General features: G+C 40.4%; 1 protein-coding gene across 1 annotated transcript; it reads left to right on the top strand.

Annotated features, from left to right (window-relative positions):
* Window positions 1–14,856: 14,856 nt before the first annotated feature.
* On the top strand, window positions 14,857–17,834 carry LOC138898037 (uncharacterized). The gene is made up of 4 exons (XM_070184068.1): window positions 14,857–15,238; window positions 15,440–15,613; window positions 15,698–15,988; window positions 17,722–17,834. The coding sequence occupies exons 1-4, from the start codon at window positions 14,857–14,859 to the stop codon at window positions 17,832–17,834; spliced, it is 960 nt and encodes a 319-aa protein (XP_070040169.1).
* Window positions 17,835–20,616: the final 2,782 nt, after the last annotated feature.

Here is a 20,616-nt window from a genome sequence, read left to right as displayed (position 1 = left end):
GGCCGAGGAAGAAATAAAGAAAAAGTATCCTTATTTGTTTGAATGACCATGTATTTAAAATTGTGATCTAGGAAAAAAAAAATTATAAGACTTACTTTTTATGAATTTTATATCATGTGAACAATTGGCATTAAGGGTGTTCCTTTATGAATATATTTAGCTTATGAGACCACATTTGGTGTTGTTTTGTATTATGTTACGTTGTTGGTATACGTATATGTTGTTAGGATGTGTTTCTGGGGATCTCTAACAGGTGGATAGGCCTAGTTACAAGGGAAACTCTGTGATTTTGGGAATCTGGTTACATGTTGCAAATTTTCTTTTGAAATGAGTTACGTGAAGGGTTCTAGATGATGGAGTGTTTATTCCACTGGTGGTTCGGTATTTATGATGGGATTCTTGCACTTTCGCGTAATAGCATGATAGATGCAGTGAGTAATGTGGAATTGGAATTGAAGGATCAAGAGTGTGGTTGAGTTTTGACAGGGATGTCACGAGCTCAGAGGAGCGAGGGAAGAGTTCAGATGTTCAGAGTAGCCTGGCGCTAATTTAGTATCGCCTGAGAATGGTGTTATGTGAAAGAGGCATTGTGTATTGATTTGCATTACAGAAATAGTATGGTTGGTAGCCATAGATATGTAGATTTTGCTACCTAGTGTAGAAGGTTGTGGGAGTATCTCCCACAGTATTATTATGTAAGTGTGACGTGTCGGTAATTTAAGTGGTAGAGATTGAAATCAGGTATGAATATTCTAGTACTATCATTGATTGGAGAGTGTATGTCTGAGAGGCGCTCTACTCCTTTGTTGTGGATTGTGGGAGTGTGTTCAGGATTTGACAGTTAATCGTATGCATCATGGATAGGGTGATTGTGGATCTTTGGAAGGTTATTAACCAATTTTGGAATGGTCGGAATCGACTTTGAGGCCCATTGGTAGGCCTAATGTGAATGTATATTCTACACCAAATCAGATATTCTTATTCAGCATAACATTTCTTATGGATGAGTCTTAGGGCGTGGTGGATGTTATTCATATCTTCGTCTATTTCATGTGTTACTATTTTATACCATGCGAGTTGTGAGGCAGCTTAACTATTTATACGTGGGTTGTGATCATGTGTAGCTTGTGGTATTTTATGAGCGAGATGGTTCTCGAGATGCTGGTTATTTATGGCACCTTAGTCATGCTTGGCTTTTGTAGCGCATGACGCTATCCGTATCCCAAGGGTTATGTTTATGCACTTGGAGTGCTTGTGGTTGATATACATGTGTTTAGTAGGTACGAGTATTTTGGCTCGATTGGTCTTCCCTTACTGATTGTTATGTGTGGATCATGTGGCACGCCGCCACGGGTATGATGTTTGGATCAAGTTACATGCCACAACAATATGATGTATGGATCATGTTGCACGCTGCAACAGTGAGATGTTGTGTACGATTCTTTATACTATTTAATGTATTTCGCTTATCATCTATGGGATAGGTTCATAGCATTGTTTGGTTTTTTTATTCGTTACGCGGGCTGGATAGTTCTGTACTCGGGGTTCACATTCTTTGTTGGTCATATTTGAGTTGTGGTTTGTTGGCGCATTGATGACATCGTATGAGATTTTATATGGTTTTGATAAGGCTTATTGACAAGCAACTTGTATTGGGTGATAAGAGGTCGTTGGACCTGGAATCAACGCAATCGTATTTGTATAACGTATGGTTGGAGGGAGAATGTCGCTAATCAGTTCAGAATATGGCTATGGTTCCTGTCGAGCGGAAGAGCTTCATGATTTGTCTGTCTCACAGGTGGTTATGAGATAGTATATGTCTCTTTCATCGTTGCAGTATTGCGAGAGTTGAAACATGATTTTTATGTGTACTGAAGTATATTACCGGCACCGGGTTCGGAAATTGCAGCTATTGCGGTTGGAATATATTATTATATGCATATGAATTATGTAGTGCATCATGTGGTTACGACTTGGGTGTATATGTATGTTTGGTAAAACTTGTGGAGTTTGACACAGTGTATGTATGCAAGAATCAGACCTTGTAGAGAATTCCAGAATCGTACCCTGTTCAAAATCTTTCTGCCTTTAACATCCAGTTCAACAAAAGAAGGGGCCTGAATCATAGTATTCCTACCCAGTGTCACATTAGCAAGGTGATCCGCTAGTTGATTTCCTTCCCAAAGTACATGAGATATGTCGACTACACACCTAACCCTTAACTGCTTGATTTCTTCCACCAATGTCATAATGTTCCATGGTGGTGCCCACACTTCATCAAGGACTCTTTTCATCAGTAAAGAGTCGGTCTCAATCACACATGGAGGAAGGTTAGAAATTGCTATGTACCTTAAAGCTTCCAGAATGGCTCTAGCCTCCGCAATATTATTTGTACCCTAAAAAATCTCATATGCTTGAGCATATATTAAATCACCAATGCCATCTCTAATGTAAAATGTATAAGAAGCCCTTACATTTGTATCTCTACATGCACCATCCATATTGCATTCCAACCACCCATCAGGAGGTAGTTGCCACAATACACCTGTATACTTCAATTTTGGTATGTGTTATTGTAGATTGTCATGCAGCTCTGGCGAGTTTGGTTTCACTCATGTATAGGCTATTCTTTTCATCTTCAGTAAGTTATGGAGGACATATGATACTTGAAAGATCAACTATGAGTTGAAATGATCTTCTCATGCATTCCTGAAGTTTTGTTCTTCCACAAGTTCCACATAATCAAAGCTGGAATGGCTTGGTAGGCTGCCCTTAAGCTCGTATTTCCAAGTCTCCTCCACCACTCGTTGATCATGTGTATTATATGTTTGCCATCAATGTTAATGTAATACCCCAAAAAATTTCAAAGTACTTAAGTAGTAAGACCGGTAAATTTTGCAAAGAAAATAATATTTCATGGTGTCAGACTAAGCTTACGTGTTTGGGTTGAACAATGCGCCGGAAAGTAAAGAAAACTTTTTGTCGGAAAGTGCATTTCTACGGTCCATTATGCGACCGCAGAATCACTCTGCGGACCGCATAATGGCCGCAGAGTGAGGGAGTTAATTGGGCCAATTAGAAGTAATTGTGCGGTCAACTATACGACCACATAACTGTTATGTGGTGCATTATGCGACCGCATAATGGTTATGCGGACCGCATAGTGACTGCATACACAGGCAGTTCTTTTGGCTATTTTGTAACCAAATATGCGACCAATATGCGGTCCGCATATCGGTTATGCAATCGCATATGCGTTCTCATACCTTGTTCCAGAGCTCCATTTTTTGGATTTTTAAAACCCGACCCTATTTCGTTAAATACACTCTTTGGGCCATTTTTGAGACAGAATCTGATATTTTAGAGTGAGAGAGAGTGCCCTATAGTGAGAAGGTGTTATTCCATAATTTTTCTTCCATTCTTGCTCAAGTTTTTTAAGATTAAGAAGGGAAGCTTACTAGGTCTTCATCCTAGAGGTAAGATTCTACACCCTAAACCCTAATTTCGAAATTTTTTGAAAATGGGTAACTAGAAAGATATATTTTTGGGCGTGAGAGTTGTTTATTTTACATGCATGTGTTATCAAAGGGTGTAGGAAAATTGTTGAGCTAAAAAGGGTAAAGATTAAGTTGTGGGATGATGAAGTCCTTCATAGAAAGGACATTCAAACCTCATGCTCACCTAGTGTTTGATAAAATGCTCAAGTGAGCTAGAACCATGATCATCTTCCTAATTTTGATTCAATTTGTGATATTTCTACAATAGATTGAAGTTGCTGAGAATTCCGAAATATTTAAAGTGTAAGGAAGCTCAAGTGAGGTATGTTGGCTAAACTCTTCTTTTAGAATTGAATCCCACGATATTCATGTAAATTATGTAAGTCCCGAGTGATTCATTATAAAATTGGCTATTCCGAGTAAGATTGGGTTGAAAGATATATGTTCAACAAGCATCCCAAAGGCTCTATTCATGTTATGTTACCAATTGAGGATGTGTTAAAATATGGGCGGTGCATTAATAATGTTTCGACTTTAAGTCAAGTTCAATGAAGGCTATTATGCCAAATTTTGTGAAATATCTCTATGTGCATTAGACTCTAAATTGCTCACATGTGCACTACACACTTTGATTTGAATTGTGTTTATTGTTTATGATGAGGATGATATTTGAAATTGATAATGTGATCATGAACTACTGAATATGGCCAACGTGCCAAGAATGATCTTATAATTATGGCTACTAGTGCCAATGAAATGAAAATATGTGAAAGTATTATGAAATGCGATGATTGATATAAAAAGGTTGATGTCTCAAATAAGACGGCCTAGCCGGTCGGGTCGTGATCGGACACCATGCCGCACACATGGTGGTGATTGTGCTGAAAATTATAATTGAAATGGTAATTATGGTTGATGTCCCTAATGGATAGCCTAGCCGATTGAGTCGTGATCGGACTCCGTGCTAATGACGGTAGAATTGATATTGAGAGAAATTGTGGTTGATGTCTCTAATGAGATGGCCCAGCCGATCGGGTCGTGATCGGGCTCCGTGCTAAGAGTACGGTGGTACCGGTTTTGTAAATAATGGTATTGTGAACAATGGCATATCGATACTAAACATTTCCCAATGTGAGATATGGAAATTAATTTGAACACTGTCTTGATCCTAAATTGAGGTTTTATGTTGATTAAGACTTTCATTGATATTATGATAATCTTATTTTTATTATTTGTCATTCTATTGAGAGGGTGTTTAGTTATATATACTAGTGCTATTCGATAGTACTAGCGTCCCTTTTGCCGGGGGTGCTGCATCTTTCAATGGATGCAGGTGGTTCCACAGCAATAGATATTGGTCAGTGATAGCAGTGCACCTTCTTCCCAACTAACTTGGTGAGCCCCGCTTCATTCCGGGGTCATGAATCTTTTGTACTTTGTGTATTCTATTTGAGGTATAGCCGGGGCCTTGTTGCCGGTGTTATCATTGTACTCTTCTTTATCTATAGAAGCTCCATAGACATAGTGTGGTTTGTGTATTGGTGCTGGGGAAAGACAAACTATGTTATGTTGTGGATGTATTACTTGTCCATTTGAGACTTTAAAAAAATGATGAAACAATTAGAAATGAATTGGTATTGTAAACATGAACACATTTTCGTCTAATTAATGATAATATGTATTATCTATATTCATGGATGAGTTTGGGTAGAATGAAATCTAACAGGCTTGCTCGGTTGGGTTCACTCGGTTGAGCGCCGGTCGCACTCCTCGGTTTTGGGGCATGACAAACTTGGTATCAGAGCCTAAGGTTTTAAAGTCCTAGGATGTGTCGGAGCCGTGTCTAGTAGAGTCCTTGTTATCGGTGTGTTGTCGACCATATCTATAATTAGGATGCTACATGGGCATTTAGGAATAATACCCTTCTTTGATATTCTGAATCGTGCGATGCAACTGATTGTGAAATTGTTCCTCCTCTCACTCGTGCATTGATGTTCAAGGTAAGTTTAAATGCTCTTTTGGTTTATTCCAAGTAATGTTGTCATATGACATGACGAATGGGTAAAGGCCTGAATATTAAACAGATGGCACATATATCATGTTAAATGAATGGTATGGCCATATGAGACAAGTATATCGTACCATGAGCATACTTTATATGAGAAGAGTGATAGAAGTGATTACCCACCTCGAAAGAGGCAGTGGCGTGATAAATGAGACATAAGCTAACTAGTACATGTGGATAGTGTGGGAACCATGTATATGATTCTAAGATGTAAACATGTTACATAGGCACGTGATATATGAAATGCATGGCCTGTAGAGTAATGATAAATGTGTAGGTCTCTCACGGGAGACAAGAAGTTATGAAAGGCGAGTTGATTGAACCCACAATGAGAAGACCCTAGTACTATGAACGTTATAAGAATCATAGGAATGTGTGAAGTGGTGTTACACTCCAAAAAGGATATTGACATGAGGGAGTTAGATCCCAAGCCCATGTGGCTGAATAAGAGTAGAGAACGTATGAGGTTAATACCATGGTGACTTAAATCTCCCTAATAGTCGAACATATATATGAGGGATAGAGACATGAGACATATGTCCCTGAAGTTGCTAAATTCAAGACTTGTGTCAAAATGTGAATCATTCACCCCAAGTGGGGGAGGAAGGGCCATAGAGAGGCCCCTTAAATACAATGAAACAAGAGTAAGACCATGTAGCTATGATATTTGAATATTTTGTTGAAGACAGGTGTAGTCTAGAAAAGAGATAATAGGTAGCATGATTCTCTGAAATGATATGCTAATGATAGACCACTAGTACCCCAAAAAGGTGGAAGGTAAATGCTTCATACATGGAAATGTGAATGACATGGTCAACGATCCTAGAAACTAAGAGTATGTTTACAAAGGGATTTTATACTTGTTAGGGGGTCAGGAACAATGGAACCCAAGGAATTACTACATATCAAATGTGAAAGGCTTGCTAGTTCTTAGTATGAGTTAATCAGGGATTTGCGATTTAGCTAAAGTTCCAAGGCTTTAAGAAATACGGAATGAGTGGGAGAGATAAATGTGATGTGATAATATCCCAAGAGTGCATCTGGACTTGATGGAGAGTCTCTTAAGAATCTTACAAGCAAGGAAGTGTTAAGTGATACGTGGATGAACACACTTTCCCAGGGATATCCCAACAAGTGTCGAAAGGCGAGTAGGATGAATTCCCAACTAAGGGAAAAGACCACGTAACATATGGAAGAGCGTATAGCTATTCACAAACTAGAAAGAATGAGGCGAGAAGAATTGGAAGAAAATCTATGAATTGAGAATGGTCGATTTTGATGTGATAATGGGGATGGATTGGCTTTATTCTTGTTTTGCCAAGCTTGATTGCCGAACCAGAACTGTTAGGTTCAAATTTCCAATAAGACAGTTATTGAGTGGAAGGGTGATGATTTAGTGCCAAAGGGTAGGTTTATTTCTTACCTAAAGGCCACAAAAATGATCAACAAGGGATGTATTTACCATTTGATCTGGGTTATGGACACCGATGCTGAGGCACCTACACTTGAGTCTGTGCCTGTTGTGAATGAATTTCTGGGAGTCTTTCCGGATGAACTCCCTAGGATCCCACCAGACATGGAGATTGATTTTGGGATTGATGTGATGCCAGACACGCATCCTATATCTATTCCACTCTACAGAATGGCACCGGCAGAACTGAAGGAGCTAAAGGAACAATTGAGAGATTTTTTAGAAAAAGGTTTTATCCAGCCAAGTGTGTCGCCTTGGGGCGTACCGGTCCTTTTTTGAGAAAAAAAGATGGGTCACTGAGAATGTGTTTTGACTATCGACAGCTTAATAAGGTAACAATCAAAAATAAGTACCCACTTCCAAGGATAGATGACTTGTTTGATCAATTGCAAGGTACCAGGTACTTCTCCAAAATTGATTTACGATCCGGGTATCACCAATTGAAGATCAGGGAGCGGGATATTCCGAAAATAGCTTTTAGAACCCGGTATGGGTATTTTGAGTTTCTAGTAATGTCTTTTGGGCTAACGAATGCTCCACCAGCCTTCTTGGATCTTATGGATAGCATTTTAAGCCATTCCTCGACTCCTTTGTGATAGTGTTCATTGACGATATTCTTGTATATTCACGAAGTTAGGAGGACCATGCTGACCATCTCAGGGTAGTTCTGCAAACCCTACATCTGCACTACTTATATGCAAAGTTTTCAAAGTGTGAATTTTGGCTTGAATCAGTCATATTCTTAGGTCCTGTAGTTTCTAGTGAGGGAATTAAGGTTGATCCTCAGGAAACTTCAGCTGTGAAGAATTGGCCGAGGCCTATGACTCCAACAGAGATTCGCAGTTTCTTAGGCTTAGCTAGATATTACAGAAAGTTTGTGGAGGGGTTTTCGACTCTTGCCTCTCCATTGACTAAATTGACGCAGAAGGAAATTAAGTTTCAATGGTCAGATGCTTGTGAAAAGAGTTTCCATGAATTGAAAGGAAGATTGACTATGGCACCGGTGTTGACTCTACCAGAGGGTATAGATGGATTTGTGGTATATTGTGATGCTTCAAGAATCGGGCTTGGATGTGTATTAATGCAACATGGGAAGATGATAGCTTATGCTTCTAGGCAACTAATGAATCTTGAAAAGAACTATCCAACACATGATTTAGAACTTGCGGCGGTGGTATTTGCATTGAAAATTTGGCGTCATTATTTATATGGGGTCCATGTGGATATATTCACGGACCATAAGAGCCTTCAATATATTTTTAAACAGAAGGAATTGAATCTGAGGCAGAGAAGATGGCTTGAATTACTCAAGGATTATGACATTGATATTTTATACCATCCGGGGAAGGCTAATGTTGTGGCGGATGCTCTTAGCCGAAAATCTATGGGTAGCTTAGCACACTTGGAGGCATATCAAAGGCCATTGGCCAAAGAAGTTCACCGATTGACTAGTTTGGGAGTTCGTCTTACGGACTCTAGTGAAGGAGGGGTAATTGTGCAAAATAGGGCTGAATCATCGCTTGTTGTGGAAGTCAAAGAGAAATAATACAACGATCCATTGTTAGCAAAATTGAAAGAGGGGATTCATAAACATAAGATCATGGCCTTTTCTCTTGTCATGGATGATGGTACACTAAGGTACCAAGGGTGACTATGTGTTCCAAATGTGGATGGTCTCCATGAAATAATTTTGACTGAAGCTCACACTTCTAGGTATTCCCTGCACCCAGGTTCTACAAAAATGTATCATGATCTTAAGGAAGTCTATTGGTGGAATGATATGAAGAGGAATATGGCGGACTTTGTGGCAAGATGTCCGAATTGTCAGTAAGTTAAGGCCGAACACCAAAGGCCTGATGGGTTGGAACAAAACATAGAAATTCCAATATGGAAGTGGGAAATGATTAATATGGACTTTGTGGTAGGATTACCGCGCACTTTGCGCAAGTTTGACTCAATTTGGGTGATTGTGGATCGACTCACGAAGTCATCACACTTTTTGCCGGTTAAGTCTACCGACACAGCGGAGTAGTATGCTCAGCTGTATATCAAAGAAATAGTCAGGTTGCATGGCACACCAGTTTCCATCATTTCTGATCGGGGGCACAATTCACTACTTATTTTTGGAAGAAATTTCAGCAAGGTTTGGGTACTCAGGTGAATATTAATACAACCTTTCACCCACAGACTAACGGGCAGGCAGAGCGGACTATTCAAATGCTTGAGGATATGTTGCATGCTTGTGTGCTAGACTTCAAATGTAGCTAGGATGATCATTTACCACTCATAGAATTTGCATATAACAATAGCTATCATGCTAGCATTCAAATGGCATCGTTCGAGGCTTTATATGGTAGGAGATGTAGATCTCCTATTTTGTGGTTCGAAATTGGGGAAGCAGATTTGATAGGGCCAGACCTTGTGCATCAAGCTATGGAAAAAGTTAAAATAATTAAGGAGCGGTTGAAGACTGCTCAGAGTCGTCAGAAATCCTATTTGGATATTCGTCGTAGGGATTTTGAGTTCAAAGAAGATGATTGGGTATTCTTGAAAGTTTCCCCCATGAAAGGGGTAATGCGATTTGGTAACAAAGGGAAATTGAGTCCGAGGTATGTCGGACCGTACAAAATTATTCAGAGGATCGGTGAGGTGGCGTACAAGGTTGAGCTACCACCTGATATGTCATTAGTACACCCGGTGTTTCATGTGTCTATGTTGAAGAAAGTAGTTGGAGATCCGACACTCATTGTTCCGGTTGAGACCATTGAGGTACATGAGAAATTGACTTACGAAGAGATTCCGGTTTCTATTATTGATCGGCAAGTTCGAAAATTGAGAAATAAAGAAATTGCCTCCATGAAAATGTTTTGGCGAAACCAACAGGTTGAAGAGGCTACTTAGGAGGCCGAGGAAGAAATAAAGAAAAAGTATCCTTATTTGTTTGAATGACCATGTATTTAAAATTGTGATCTAGGAAAAAAAAATTATAATACTTACTTTTTATGAATTTTTTATCATGTGAACAATTGGCATTAAGTGTGTTCCTTTATGAATATATTTAGCTTATGAGACCACATTTGGTGTTGTTTTGTATTATGTTACGTCGTTGGTATACGTATATATTGTTAGGATGTGTTTCTAGGGATCTCTGACAGGTGGATAGGCCTAGTTACAAGGGAAACTCTAGCGAAGTTTTTGGAGATTTTGGGAGTTAGTCAAATTTGGGGTTGCTCGAATGTGGTATGAAACAAACTGAGTTGCATAAGATGCTAATGATGGATTTTTACCCTCATTCGAGGACGAATGATCCTAAGCGGGGGAGAATGTAACACCCCTGAAAATTTCGAAGTACTTAAGTGGTAAGCCCGGTAAATTTTGCAAAGAAAATAATGTTTCATGGTGTCGGACTAGGCTTACGTGTTTGAGTATTGTGGAAAATATTTTGATGGAAAGTGCATTTCTGATGTCCATTATGCGATCGCAAAATTACTCTGCGGACCATATAATGGCCGCAGAGTGAGGCAGTTAATTGGGCCAATTGGAAGCAATTATGCGGTCAACTATGCGACCGCATAATTGTCATGCGGTGCATTATGCGACCGCATAATAGTTAGGCGGACCTCATAGTGACCGCATACACAGGCAGTTCTTTTGGCTATTTTGTAACCAAATAAGCGACCAATATGAGGTCCGCATATCGGTTATGTGATCGCATACCTTGTTCCGGAGCTCCATTTTTGGGTTTTTAAAACCCGATCCTATTTCGTTAAATACACTCTTTGGGCCATTTTTGAGACATAATCTGATATTTTAGAGTGAGAGAGAGTGCCCTAGAGTGAGAAGTTGTTCTTCCATAATTTTTCTTCCATTCTTGCTCAAGTTTTTTAAGATTAAGAAGGGAAGCTTACTAGGTCTTCATCCTAGAGGTAAGATTCTACACCCTAAACCCTAATTTCGAAATTTTCTGAAAATGGGTAACTAGCAAGATATATTTCTGGGCGTGAGAGTTTTTTATTTTATATGCATGTGTTATCAAAGGGTGTAGGAAGATTGTTGAGCTAAAAATGGTAAAGATTAAGTTAAGGGATGATGAAGTCCTTCATAGAAAGGACATTGAAACCTTATGCACACCTAGTGTTTGATAAAATACTCAAGTGAGCTAGAACCTTGATCATCTTCCTAATTTTGATTCAATTTGTGATATTTTTACATTAGATTGAAGTTGCTAAGAATTCCGGAACATTTAAAGTGTAAGGAAGCTCAAGTGAGGTATGTTGGCTAAACTCTTCTCTTAGAATTGAATCCCACGATATTCATGTAAATTATGTAAGTCCCGAGTGATTCATTATGAAATTGGCTATTCCGAGTAAGATTGGGTTGAAAGATATATGTTCAACAAGCATCCCAAAGTCTCTATTCATGTTATGTTACCAATTGAGGATGTGTTAAAATATGGGCGGTGCATTAATAATGTTTCGACTTTAAGTCAAGTTCAATGAAGGCTATTATGCCAAATTTTGTGAAATATCTCTATGTGCATTAGACTCTAAATTGCTCACATGTGCACTACACACTTTGATTTTAATTGTGTTTATTGTTTATGATGAGGATGATATTTGAAATTGATAATATGAGCATGAACTACTGAATATGGCCAACGTGCCAAGAATGATCTTATAATTATGGCCACTAGTGCCAATGAAATGAAAAGAGGTGAAAGTATTATGAATTGGGATGATTGATATAAAAAGGTTGATGTCTCAAATAAGACGACCTAGCCGGTTGGGTCGTGATCGGACACCATGCCGCACACATGGTGGTGATTGTGCTGAAAATTGTAATTGAAATGGTGGTTGATGTGTCTAATGAGATGGCCTAGCCGATCGAGTCGTGATCGGACTCCATGCTAAGAGTACGGTGGTACCGGTTTTGTGAATAATGGTATTGTGAATAATGGTATTGTGGACAATGGTATATCGATACTCAAAATCTCCCAATGTGAGATATGAAAATTAATTTGAACACTGTCTTAATCCTAAATTGAGGTTTGATGTTGATCAAGGCTTTCATTGATATTATGATAATCTTATTTGTATTATTTGTCATTCTGTTGAGAGGGTGTTTAGTTATACATACTAGTGCTATTCGACAGCACTAACGTCCCTTTTGCCGGGGGCGTTGCATCTTCAATGGATGCAGGTGGTTCCACAACAGGAGATATTGGTCAGTGATAGTAGTGCACCTTCTTCCTAGCTGACTTGGTGAGCCCCACTTCATTCCGGGGTCATGAATCTTTTGTACTTTGTGTATTCTATTTGAGGTATAGCCGGGGCCTTGTTGCCGGTATTATCATTGTACTCTTCTTTATCTATAAAGGCTCCGTAGATATAGTGTGGGTTGTGTATTGGTGCTGGGGAAAGACAAACTATGTTATGTTGTGGATGTATTACTTGTCCATTTGAGACTTTAAAAAAATGATGAAACAATTGGAAATGAATTGGTATTGTAGACATGAACACATTTTCGTCTAATTAATGATAATATGTATTATCTCTATTCATGGATGAGTTTGGGTAGAATGAAATTTAATAGGCTTGCTCGGCCGGGTTCACTCGGTTGAGCGCCGGTCGCGCTCCTCGGTTTTGGGGCATGACAGTTAATCCCTATTGGTCCACAAAACTACTTCCACACAAACATGGCTGTTGAAGATCTCAAGAAGATGTGAGCTAAAGTTTCCTCACTAGGGTTCGTACAACACTAGCATTTAGAAGTTTGAAAGTACCTTATCCTTCTCATGTAGTCATCTAATGGTAGCTTTGCCTTTCACTGTTTCCACATGAATAAGGAAATCTTGGAAGATAACCCCTTCACCCATATAAACTTGTACAAACTGCTCTCCTGATTCCTCTTCCAAATATACTGCCAGGCAGTCTTTACTGAGAATTAGCCCATTGATTCCAGTTGCCAGAAAGGCTTATCTTTCAATTATGAACTGTTTGGAGGTACTATTTTCTCCATTATGTGGTCAGCAATTTCATCTGGCAGTACCTCCCTCAATAACTTCTCTTTCCAGTTCCCATCAATCACCATATCACCAATATGTACTATTGTTTCATCACACTAATGATCAGGACCTGTAGCATGGTATAAAGCACCCACACTTGTTACATCTCGCATTTTCGTACGTTAAAGTTTCATCTTCAGTTAATTGACATAGACTAGGGCCAAGCGCCTATGAGCGATCCCAGAATGGCCGAGATACGGAGCCTAGTATGGACGAGCGCCTATGAGCGAGCCTACTATGACAGATAAGTTACACGTTCCGAGACTTATAGGGCCTGACATTTATTTTACTTACTATATTAAGAGAGTTGAGTCAGTATCAGCAGGTAAGTATATCTCCAGATCATCTTTAACTCCCAATTGCCTTCATTTATTATATTATTAGTTCATTTTCAGCTTTCAGTTATTTTATTATCAGTTCATTTTCAACTTTCAGTTATTTTATTGCCTTGCATACTCGGTACATTATTTCGTACTGACATCCCTTTCTCTGGGGATGCTGCATTTCATGCGTGCAGGTTTAGACAGACAAATGGGTAGACCTCCTCAGTAGGTGTTGCCCGAGTTCAGCTTTATCGGTAAGCTCCACGTCCTTCGGCGTTGCCGTGTCTAGAGGTTTTTTGTACATCTTATGTATATATGTATATAGGTTATGGGTAGGTCGGGGCCCTGTTCCGATCACGGTACATCCATTAGTAGAGGCTTGTAGACATATTCTGTCAGCTAGTGCAGTATGTTGGGCTTGTAGGCCTTGTATATATATTTTGTTGGTTTGTCAGCTGTAGTAGTTATGACGGCCTTATCGGCCCAGCCTTATATTGATATTTAGTCAGCGTTAGATTTCGTTCAGTTTTATATTTTGCTTCGCAAATATTCTTGCAATGTGGCCCATGGCCAAATTATGACATTGTATGTTCAGAGTCCCTTAGTCGCAAGTTGGTATGCAAGGACAGGTAAGGCACCAGGTGCTGGTCTCCCCCCACCCCCCGCCCGATTTTGGGGCATGACAAAAAAGTGGTATAAGATCCATGTCTCTCCTAGGGAGTCTACGTGCCGTGTCTAGTAGGGTCTTGTTTATAGATGTGTGGTGCACCACATTATATAAACAGGGGACTATAGGGCATTTAGGAGTTGGTTACCCTTCTTTCAATTCTAAATCGTGTTGTAGAAATGAGTTATAGAAAATTTGAGTTAAACGTACATGTTGACGTTGGCATGCACAGATGACGGTGACTAGGAAGACTACGGCTAGCTAGAGGAGAGATACAGTAGTAGGTGAGGGGACTTCTGAGGCCGAGGGAGAAACCCCTACTCAGCCATTACCGACTCCTCCATCACCTAAAGATATTCCTAGGGAGACCACACATCCAGTTTCCCCTCCGCTTCAATCAGATCAGGACTTGAGGAGTGCGGTGCATTTGTTGACACAGTTGGTAGCTACCCAACAACATGCTAGGGCACCTGCTAGTGCAGGATCTTCTGAGGGGTCTAGGATTTCAAGGGTCCAAGAGTTTATTGCTTTGAGTCCCCTAGAGTTCACGGGGACAGATCAGAGGCAGGACCCACAGGATTTCATAGACTAGCTTCACAGGATTTTTCGGGTTATGCATGCTACGGAGAAAGAGGCAGTTGAACTAGCAGATTTTCGACTCCGAGATATAGACATCCTTTGGTACGAGGGATGGGAAAGGTACAGGGGACTTGATGCACCTCCAGCTATTTAGGATAATTTTTCAGATGCCTCCCTCAAGCAGGGCGATATGAGTGTTCGAGAGTATAGTCTCCGTTTTGACTCATTGGCGAGATATGCACCATCCATAGTTGTTATTATGCGGGAAAGGATTCACAGGTTTATAGCAGGGTTGGTCCCAGAGTTGACCGAGGCATATGCCACCGCTGCATTGCAGGATAGTATGGATATCACCTGGATTAAGGAATTCACCCAAAATATAGAAAGGGGTAGGCGTCGGCAGCAGGATACAGAGAGGACTGAGTCAGGACATCGTAAGAGGGTGAGATTTGCCAGGTCTCAGGAGCAGTCTCAGAGTAGTTATCGGCCCCAGTACTTCGAACGGCCACCTAGTCCTCCGCCACCTCAGTTACAGGGTTACAAGTATGACAGCTATACTCAGTCAGGACCAGGTGAGAGCTCACGGGCATCGAGTTTGCAGCGATAGCGAGGTTCAGGTCATACATGGTCATTTCTACCACGGCGTGATATATGTGGTAGAGGACTTTTGGGCCAATGCCGAACCAGTTCCAATTCTTGTTATAAATGTGGACGTCCAGGGCATATGTTGCGAGATTTCCCAAATAGAGATTCTGGGGGTATGGCATAACTAGCAAATTCAGCAACAAGATCATCTATGTATGTGCATCCTTCAAGGCGCGAGTCTCAGTCTTTGGCTGGTAGAGGTCTAGGTAGAGGTAGATGTTTCAGTTCAGGTGGTAACCAGAATCGTAGTTATGCTTTAGCGGGTCGACTGGACCAGGAGTCTTCACCTGACGTTGTGACAGGTATGTTAACCATTTTCTCTCACAATGCTTATGAATTGATAGACCTAGGATTTACTTTATCGTGTATTACCCCATTTATCGCAGGGAAGTTTGGTATAGTGCCTAAAATACTAAGTGATCCTTTTGCGATATCTACACCGGTTGGAGAATCGATTATCTCTAGACGGGTTTACCGAGGTTGTACGGTGTCAGTTGTTGGTCGTCAGACCTCAGCCGACCTAGTTGAGCTAGAGATGTTGGATTTTGATGCTATCATGGGCATGAATTGGTTGGAAGCTTGCTATGCCACAGTTGATTGTCAAGCAAAGACCGCTAGATTTCATTTTTTGGGTGAACCAGTCCTTGAATGGGTAGGTAGTACAGCGACACCCAGAGGTAGGTTTATTTCCTATCTGAAGGCGAGGAAAATGGTCGCAAAAGGGTGCAATTATCATATTATTCGAGTTAGAGATGCAAATGCCGAGATACCTACACTTCAGTCTATTCTAGTAGTCAAAGAGTACGCAGATGTATTTCCATATGAACTTCCAGGTATTTCTCTAGAGCGAGAGATTGATTTTGGCATCGATTTGCTTCCAGGAACTCAACCAATATCCATCCCTCCGTATAGAATGGCACCTGCCGAATTGAAGGAGTTGAAGGAGCAGTTAGGAGAAAGGTTTCATCAGGCCCAGTACCTAACCTTTGGGTGCACCGGTACTATTTGTACGGAAGAAAGACGGCTCGCTGAGGATGTGTATCTATTATAGGTAGCTAAACAAGGTAACTATTAAGAATAAGTATCAACTTCCAAGGATAGATGAATTGTTTGATCAGTTGCAGGAAGCTAGATTCTTTTGAAAGATAGATTTGAGGTTGGGGTACCACCAGGTGAGAGTTCGGGAGAACGATATTCCCAAGATAGCATTCAGGACTCGATATGGCCATTTCGAGTTCCTTGCCATGTCCTTCGGGTTGGCGAATGCACCTGCCATATTCATGGACATGATGAATAGCCTATTCCGGCCATTTTTAGATCTGTTTGTGATAGTATTTATTGATGATATTTTGGTTTATTCACGTTCAGAGGATGAGCATGCAAACCACCTGCGAGCGGTACTCCAAACCCTCCGTGATAGTAAATTATATGCTAAGGTTTCTAAATGTGAGTTCTGGTTGAAGTCTGTAGCATTCTTGGGGCACATTGTATCTGATGGAGGTATAAAGGTAGACACTCAGAAGAGTGAGGCTGTGAAATCCTGGCCTAGACCTACCACTCCGATAAAGGTTTGTAGCTTTCTAGGCTTAGCACGATACTACCGGAGGTTCGTAGAGGGTTTTTCTTCCCTTTCGGCACCATTGACGAAGTTGATGCAGAAAGCAACTAAGTTTTAGTGGACAGAGGCTTGCGAGCAGAGTTTCCAAGAGCTTAAGAACAGGTTGAACTCAGTGCCAGTTCTAACACTTCCAGAGCGCCCAGATGGTTATGCCATGTATTGTGATGCCTCAGGTGTCGGGTTAAGATATGTCCTGATGCAACATGGGAAGGTAATTGCATATGCTTCAAGGCAGTTGAGGAAGCACGAGCGGAATTATCTGACCCACGACCTCTAGTTAGCTGCGGTTGTCCATGCACTAAAGATATGGCAGTATTATTGCTATGGTGTTCATGTTGATGTATTCACATATCATATAAGCCTGTAATATATCTTCAAGAAAAAAGAGTTGAATTTGCAACTAGAGAGATTCATCAATTGGCTTGTTTGGGGGATCGGTTAGTAGACTCTAGCGATCGTAGAGTTGTACTCCAAAATACTGCAAAATCATCTCTCATAGCGAAAGTAAAGGAAAGGCAGTACGAGGACCCAGAGTTGGTCGAGTGAGTTCCGTAGCAGAAGAAGCCATTGTTATAGCTCAAGGGAGATGGAGTTCTCAGATATAGGGGCCGTCTGTGTGTTCCAGATGTTGCAGGGCTACGAGACATGATTATGTCAGAGGCACATTATTCGTGGTACTCCATTCATCTTGGGTCGACGAAGATGTACCATGACATTAAGGATGTGTACTGGTGGAACAATATGAAGAAGAACATTGCTGAGTTTGTCACTTAGTGTCCTAGTTGCCAGCAGGCGAAGGTGCACCAGAAGCCCGAAGGGCTAATGCAGACTATAGAGATCTCGACGTGGAAATGGGAGGTGATAAACATGGACTTTGTCACGCGTTTACCTCATTTTCATCGTAAGTTCGATTCTATATGGGTGATAGTCGATAGGCTCACAAAATCAGCTCATGTACTATCGGTCAGATCTACATATACATCAGAAGATTATGCACAGTTATATATTAAGGAGATAATGCATCTACATAGAGTACCAATATCTATTATATCTGACCGTGGGGCCTAGTTTACAACACATTTTTGGAGGTCATTTCAGAGAGGTCTATGGACTCAGGTGAATCTCAGCACAACGTTTCATCCACATACTGATGGACAAGTCGAGTGCACAATTTAGAGTCTTGAGGATATGTTACGAGCATGTGTGTTGGATTTTAAAAGAAGTTGGGATGAACATTTACCTCTTATCGAGTTTACATATAATAACAATTACCACTCCAGTATCCAGATGGCTCCGTACGAGACTTTGTATGGGCATAAGTGCAGATCTCCTATAGGGTGGTTTGATGTTGGAGAATCTGGGTTACATGGGCCAGACCTGGTTAAGCAGGCCGTAGAGAAAGTAAAGTTTATCCGGGAGTGACTGTTGATAGCCCAGAGTTTTCACAAGTCATGTTCTGACGTGCGGCGATGAAACTTAGAGTTCGGGGTTAATGACTGGGTATTCTTAAAGGTGTTGCCTATGAAAGGCGTGATGAGGTTTGGCAAAAAAGGCAAGCTTAGCCCATGGTATATTGGGCCTTATAGGATCATTCGGAGAGTGGGCCAAGTAGCTTATGAGTTAGAATTGCCCTCGGAATTGGAGTCTATCCATCAGGTTTTTCACGTATCTATGTTGCGAAAGTGCATTGGTGATCCTACCCGAGTGGTGCCCACAGATGATGTACAAATTACGGAGGACTTGTCATACGAGGAAATTTCGGTTGCTATCCTAGACCGATAAATCCGCAAGCTATGGAATAAGGAGGTAGCCTCCGTAAAGATTTTATGGAGAAGCAAGAATGTGGAAGAGATGACGTGGGAGGCGGAGGAAGAAATAAAGTCTAAATACCCCCACCTATTTCAAAATGAAGATATGGCTCGAGGTGGGATACCTCAGTACAGCTCTATCCAGGCCAGTAGGTCATCAGGTAAGCTCTTATTTTTGACTTTCAGAATTTATGATGGACAGCTGTGTGAAGCCAAGTGTTGCTATTTATAGACATTGGCTATGTGTGGTATGTATAGTATGTTTTTTGGCTGCATACAGGTTAGCTTTAGTCTACTGTATAGAGAAGACTCTAGCAAACATTTTTCCAAAATCTCTAAGAGTAAACATTCAAGGACGAATGTTTCTAAGGGGGAAGGGTGTTACATCTCGCATTTTTGTACGTTAAAGTTTCGTCTTCAGTTAATTGACGTAGACTCAGGGGTGTGATTTTCTTGAGATTATAAGCATTTATGCTATTTATAACAAGCAATAAGTAAGTGTCATGAAAGAAAAAGGGTAAACGAATCAAAGAAAATGAGTTTCGATGAAGGTTGTTGATTTAGGATAAAATACGGTACGAGCCATAATACCCGGTATTTATGGACTAGTGCCATACAAGGTACTACATGACCATGATAGTAAGATGTACAAGGTATGTTAAAAGTGAGTAGTATTTTAAGTAAGTTGAGATAATTCTTAATTATGTGGGTAATTGGTTAATTATTGGGTAACGGGATATTACCTAATTAATTAGGGATATATTGGATAAGGATTAATTCCACTACATGGCAGCCCCCCCCCCTCCCCCAAATTAAGTGAATCATAAATCTAGTTGAAAGGTGGCAAACTAAGGTGTTAAAAACAAGACACTACATTCTTCATTACGGGTAAACACATACTTAGAAGATTTACATTTTTGCTTCATTTTGCCTTTAGATGTTCAAGTGATTAATTATAATGTTCTTGCTATTACAACACACGTTAGAATGTATTAAGAAGACATAACATTTTCCTACTACAACACCAAAATAACCCACGATGGAGCACTTGATTTCATAGCATCTTACGCAACGTGAGATTTTACGATTCTAAGGGAGTACGGTGCAACCTTTTCCAAGAATATCATACGGATTTTTTCCTACTCCAGGTATGTTAAGGCTAAGCCCTTCCTTCATTTTGGCATGATCTCGTAATTACATGTGTTTGATAACGAGACATAAAGAGAAATTTATATTCCAGAATTTATGTACATTTTCCTAGTCTCATAAGTTATAGTATTCTCCTTTATCGAGACTGCGTATTCAATTGAGTATTGTCTTCTTCTAGTCAAGAGAGCAAAGGGTCTATATATATACACAGTGTTACAGTATTTTCACCACCATCGAGCTATAATCGGTGGGCAGGCCAATATTGGGCAACCTCTGATCAGATGGTAAGTTATATACCGAGCCTACGGTGGCCGAGTGCCTATGAGCGAGCCCAGAATGATCGAGATATGGAGCCTAGTATGGCCGAGCTCCTATGAGCGAGCCTACTACGGCGGAGCAATTACACGTTCAGCTTTGACTCCCAATTGTTTCAGTTATTATATTATCAAATCAGTTTCAGCTTTCAGTTATTTTATTGCCTTGCATACTCGGTACATTATTTCATACTGACGTCCCTTTCTCAGGGGATGCTGTATTTCATGCGTGCAGGTTTAGTCAGACAGACGGGTAGACCTACTCAATAGGTATTGCCCGAGTTCAGCTTTATCGATAAGCTTCACGTCTTTCGGAGTTGCCGGGTCTAGAATTTTTGTGTACATCTTGTGTATATATGTATATAGGTTATGTGTAGGTTAGGGCCCTGTTCCGATCACGGTACATCCATCAGTAG

This window comes from Nicotiana tomentosiformis, chromosome 8 (assembly GCF_000390325.3).
Source record: "Nicotiana tomentosiformis chromosome 8, ASM39032v3, whole genome shotgun sequence".
Lineage (NCBI taxonomy): Eukaryota > Viridiplantae > Streptophyta > Magnoliopsida > Solanales > Solanaceae > Nicotiana > Nicotiana tomentosiformis.
Note: the sequence above shows the minus strand (reverse complement) of the source record. Positions and strands in the feature narration are given on the sequence as shown.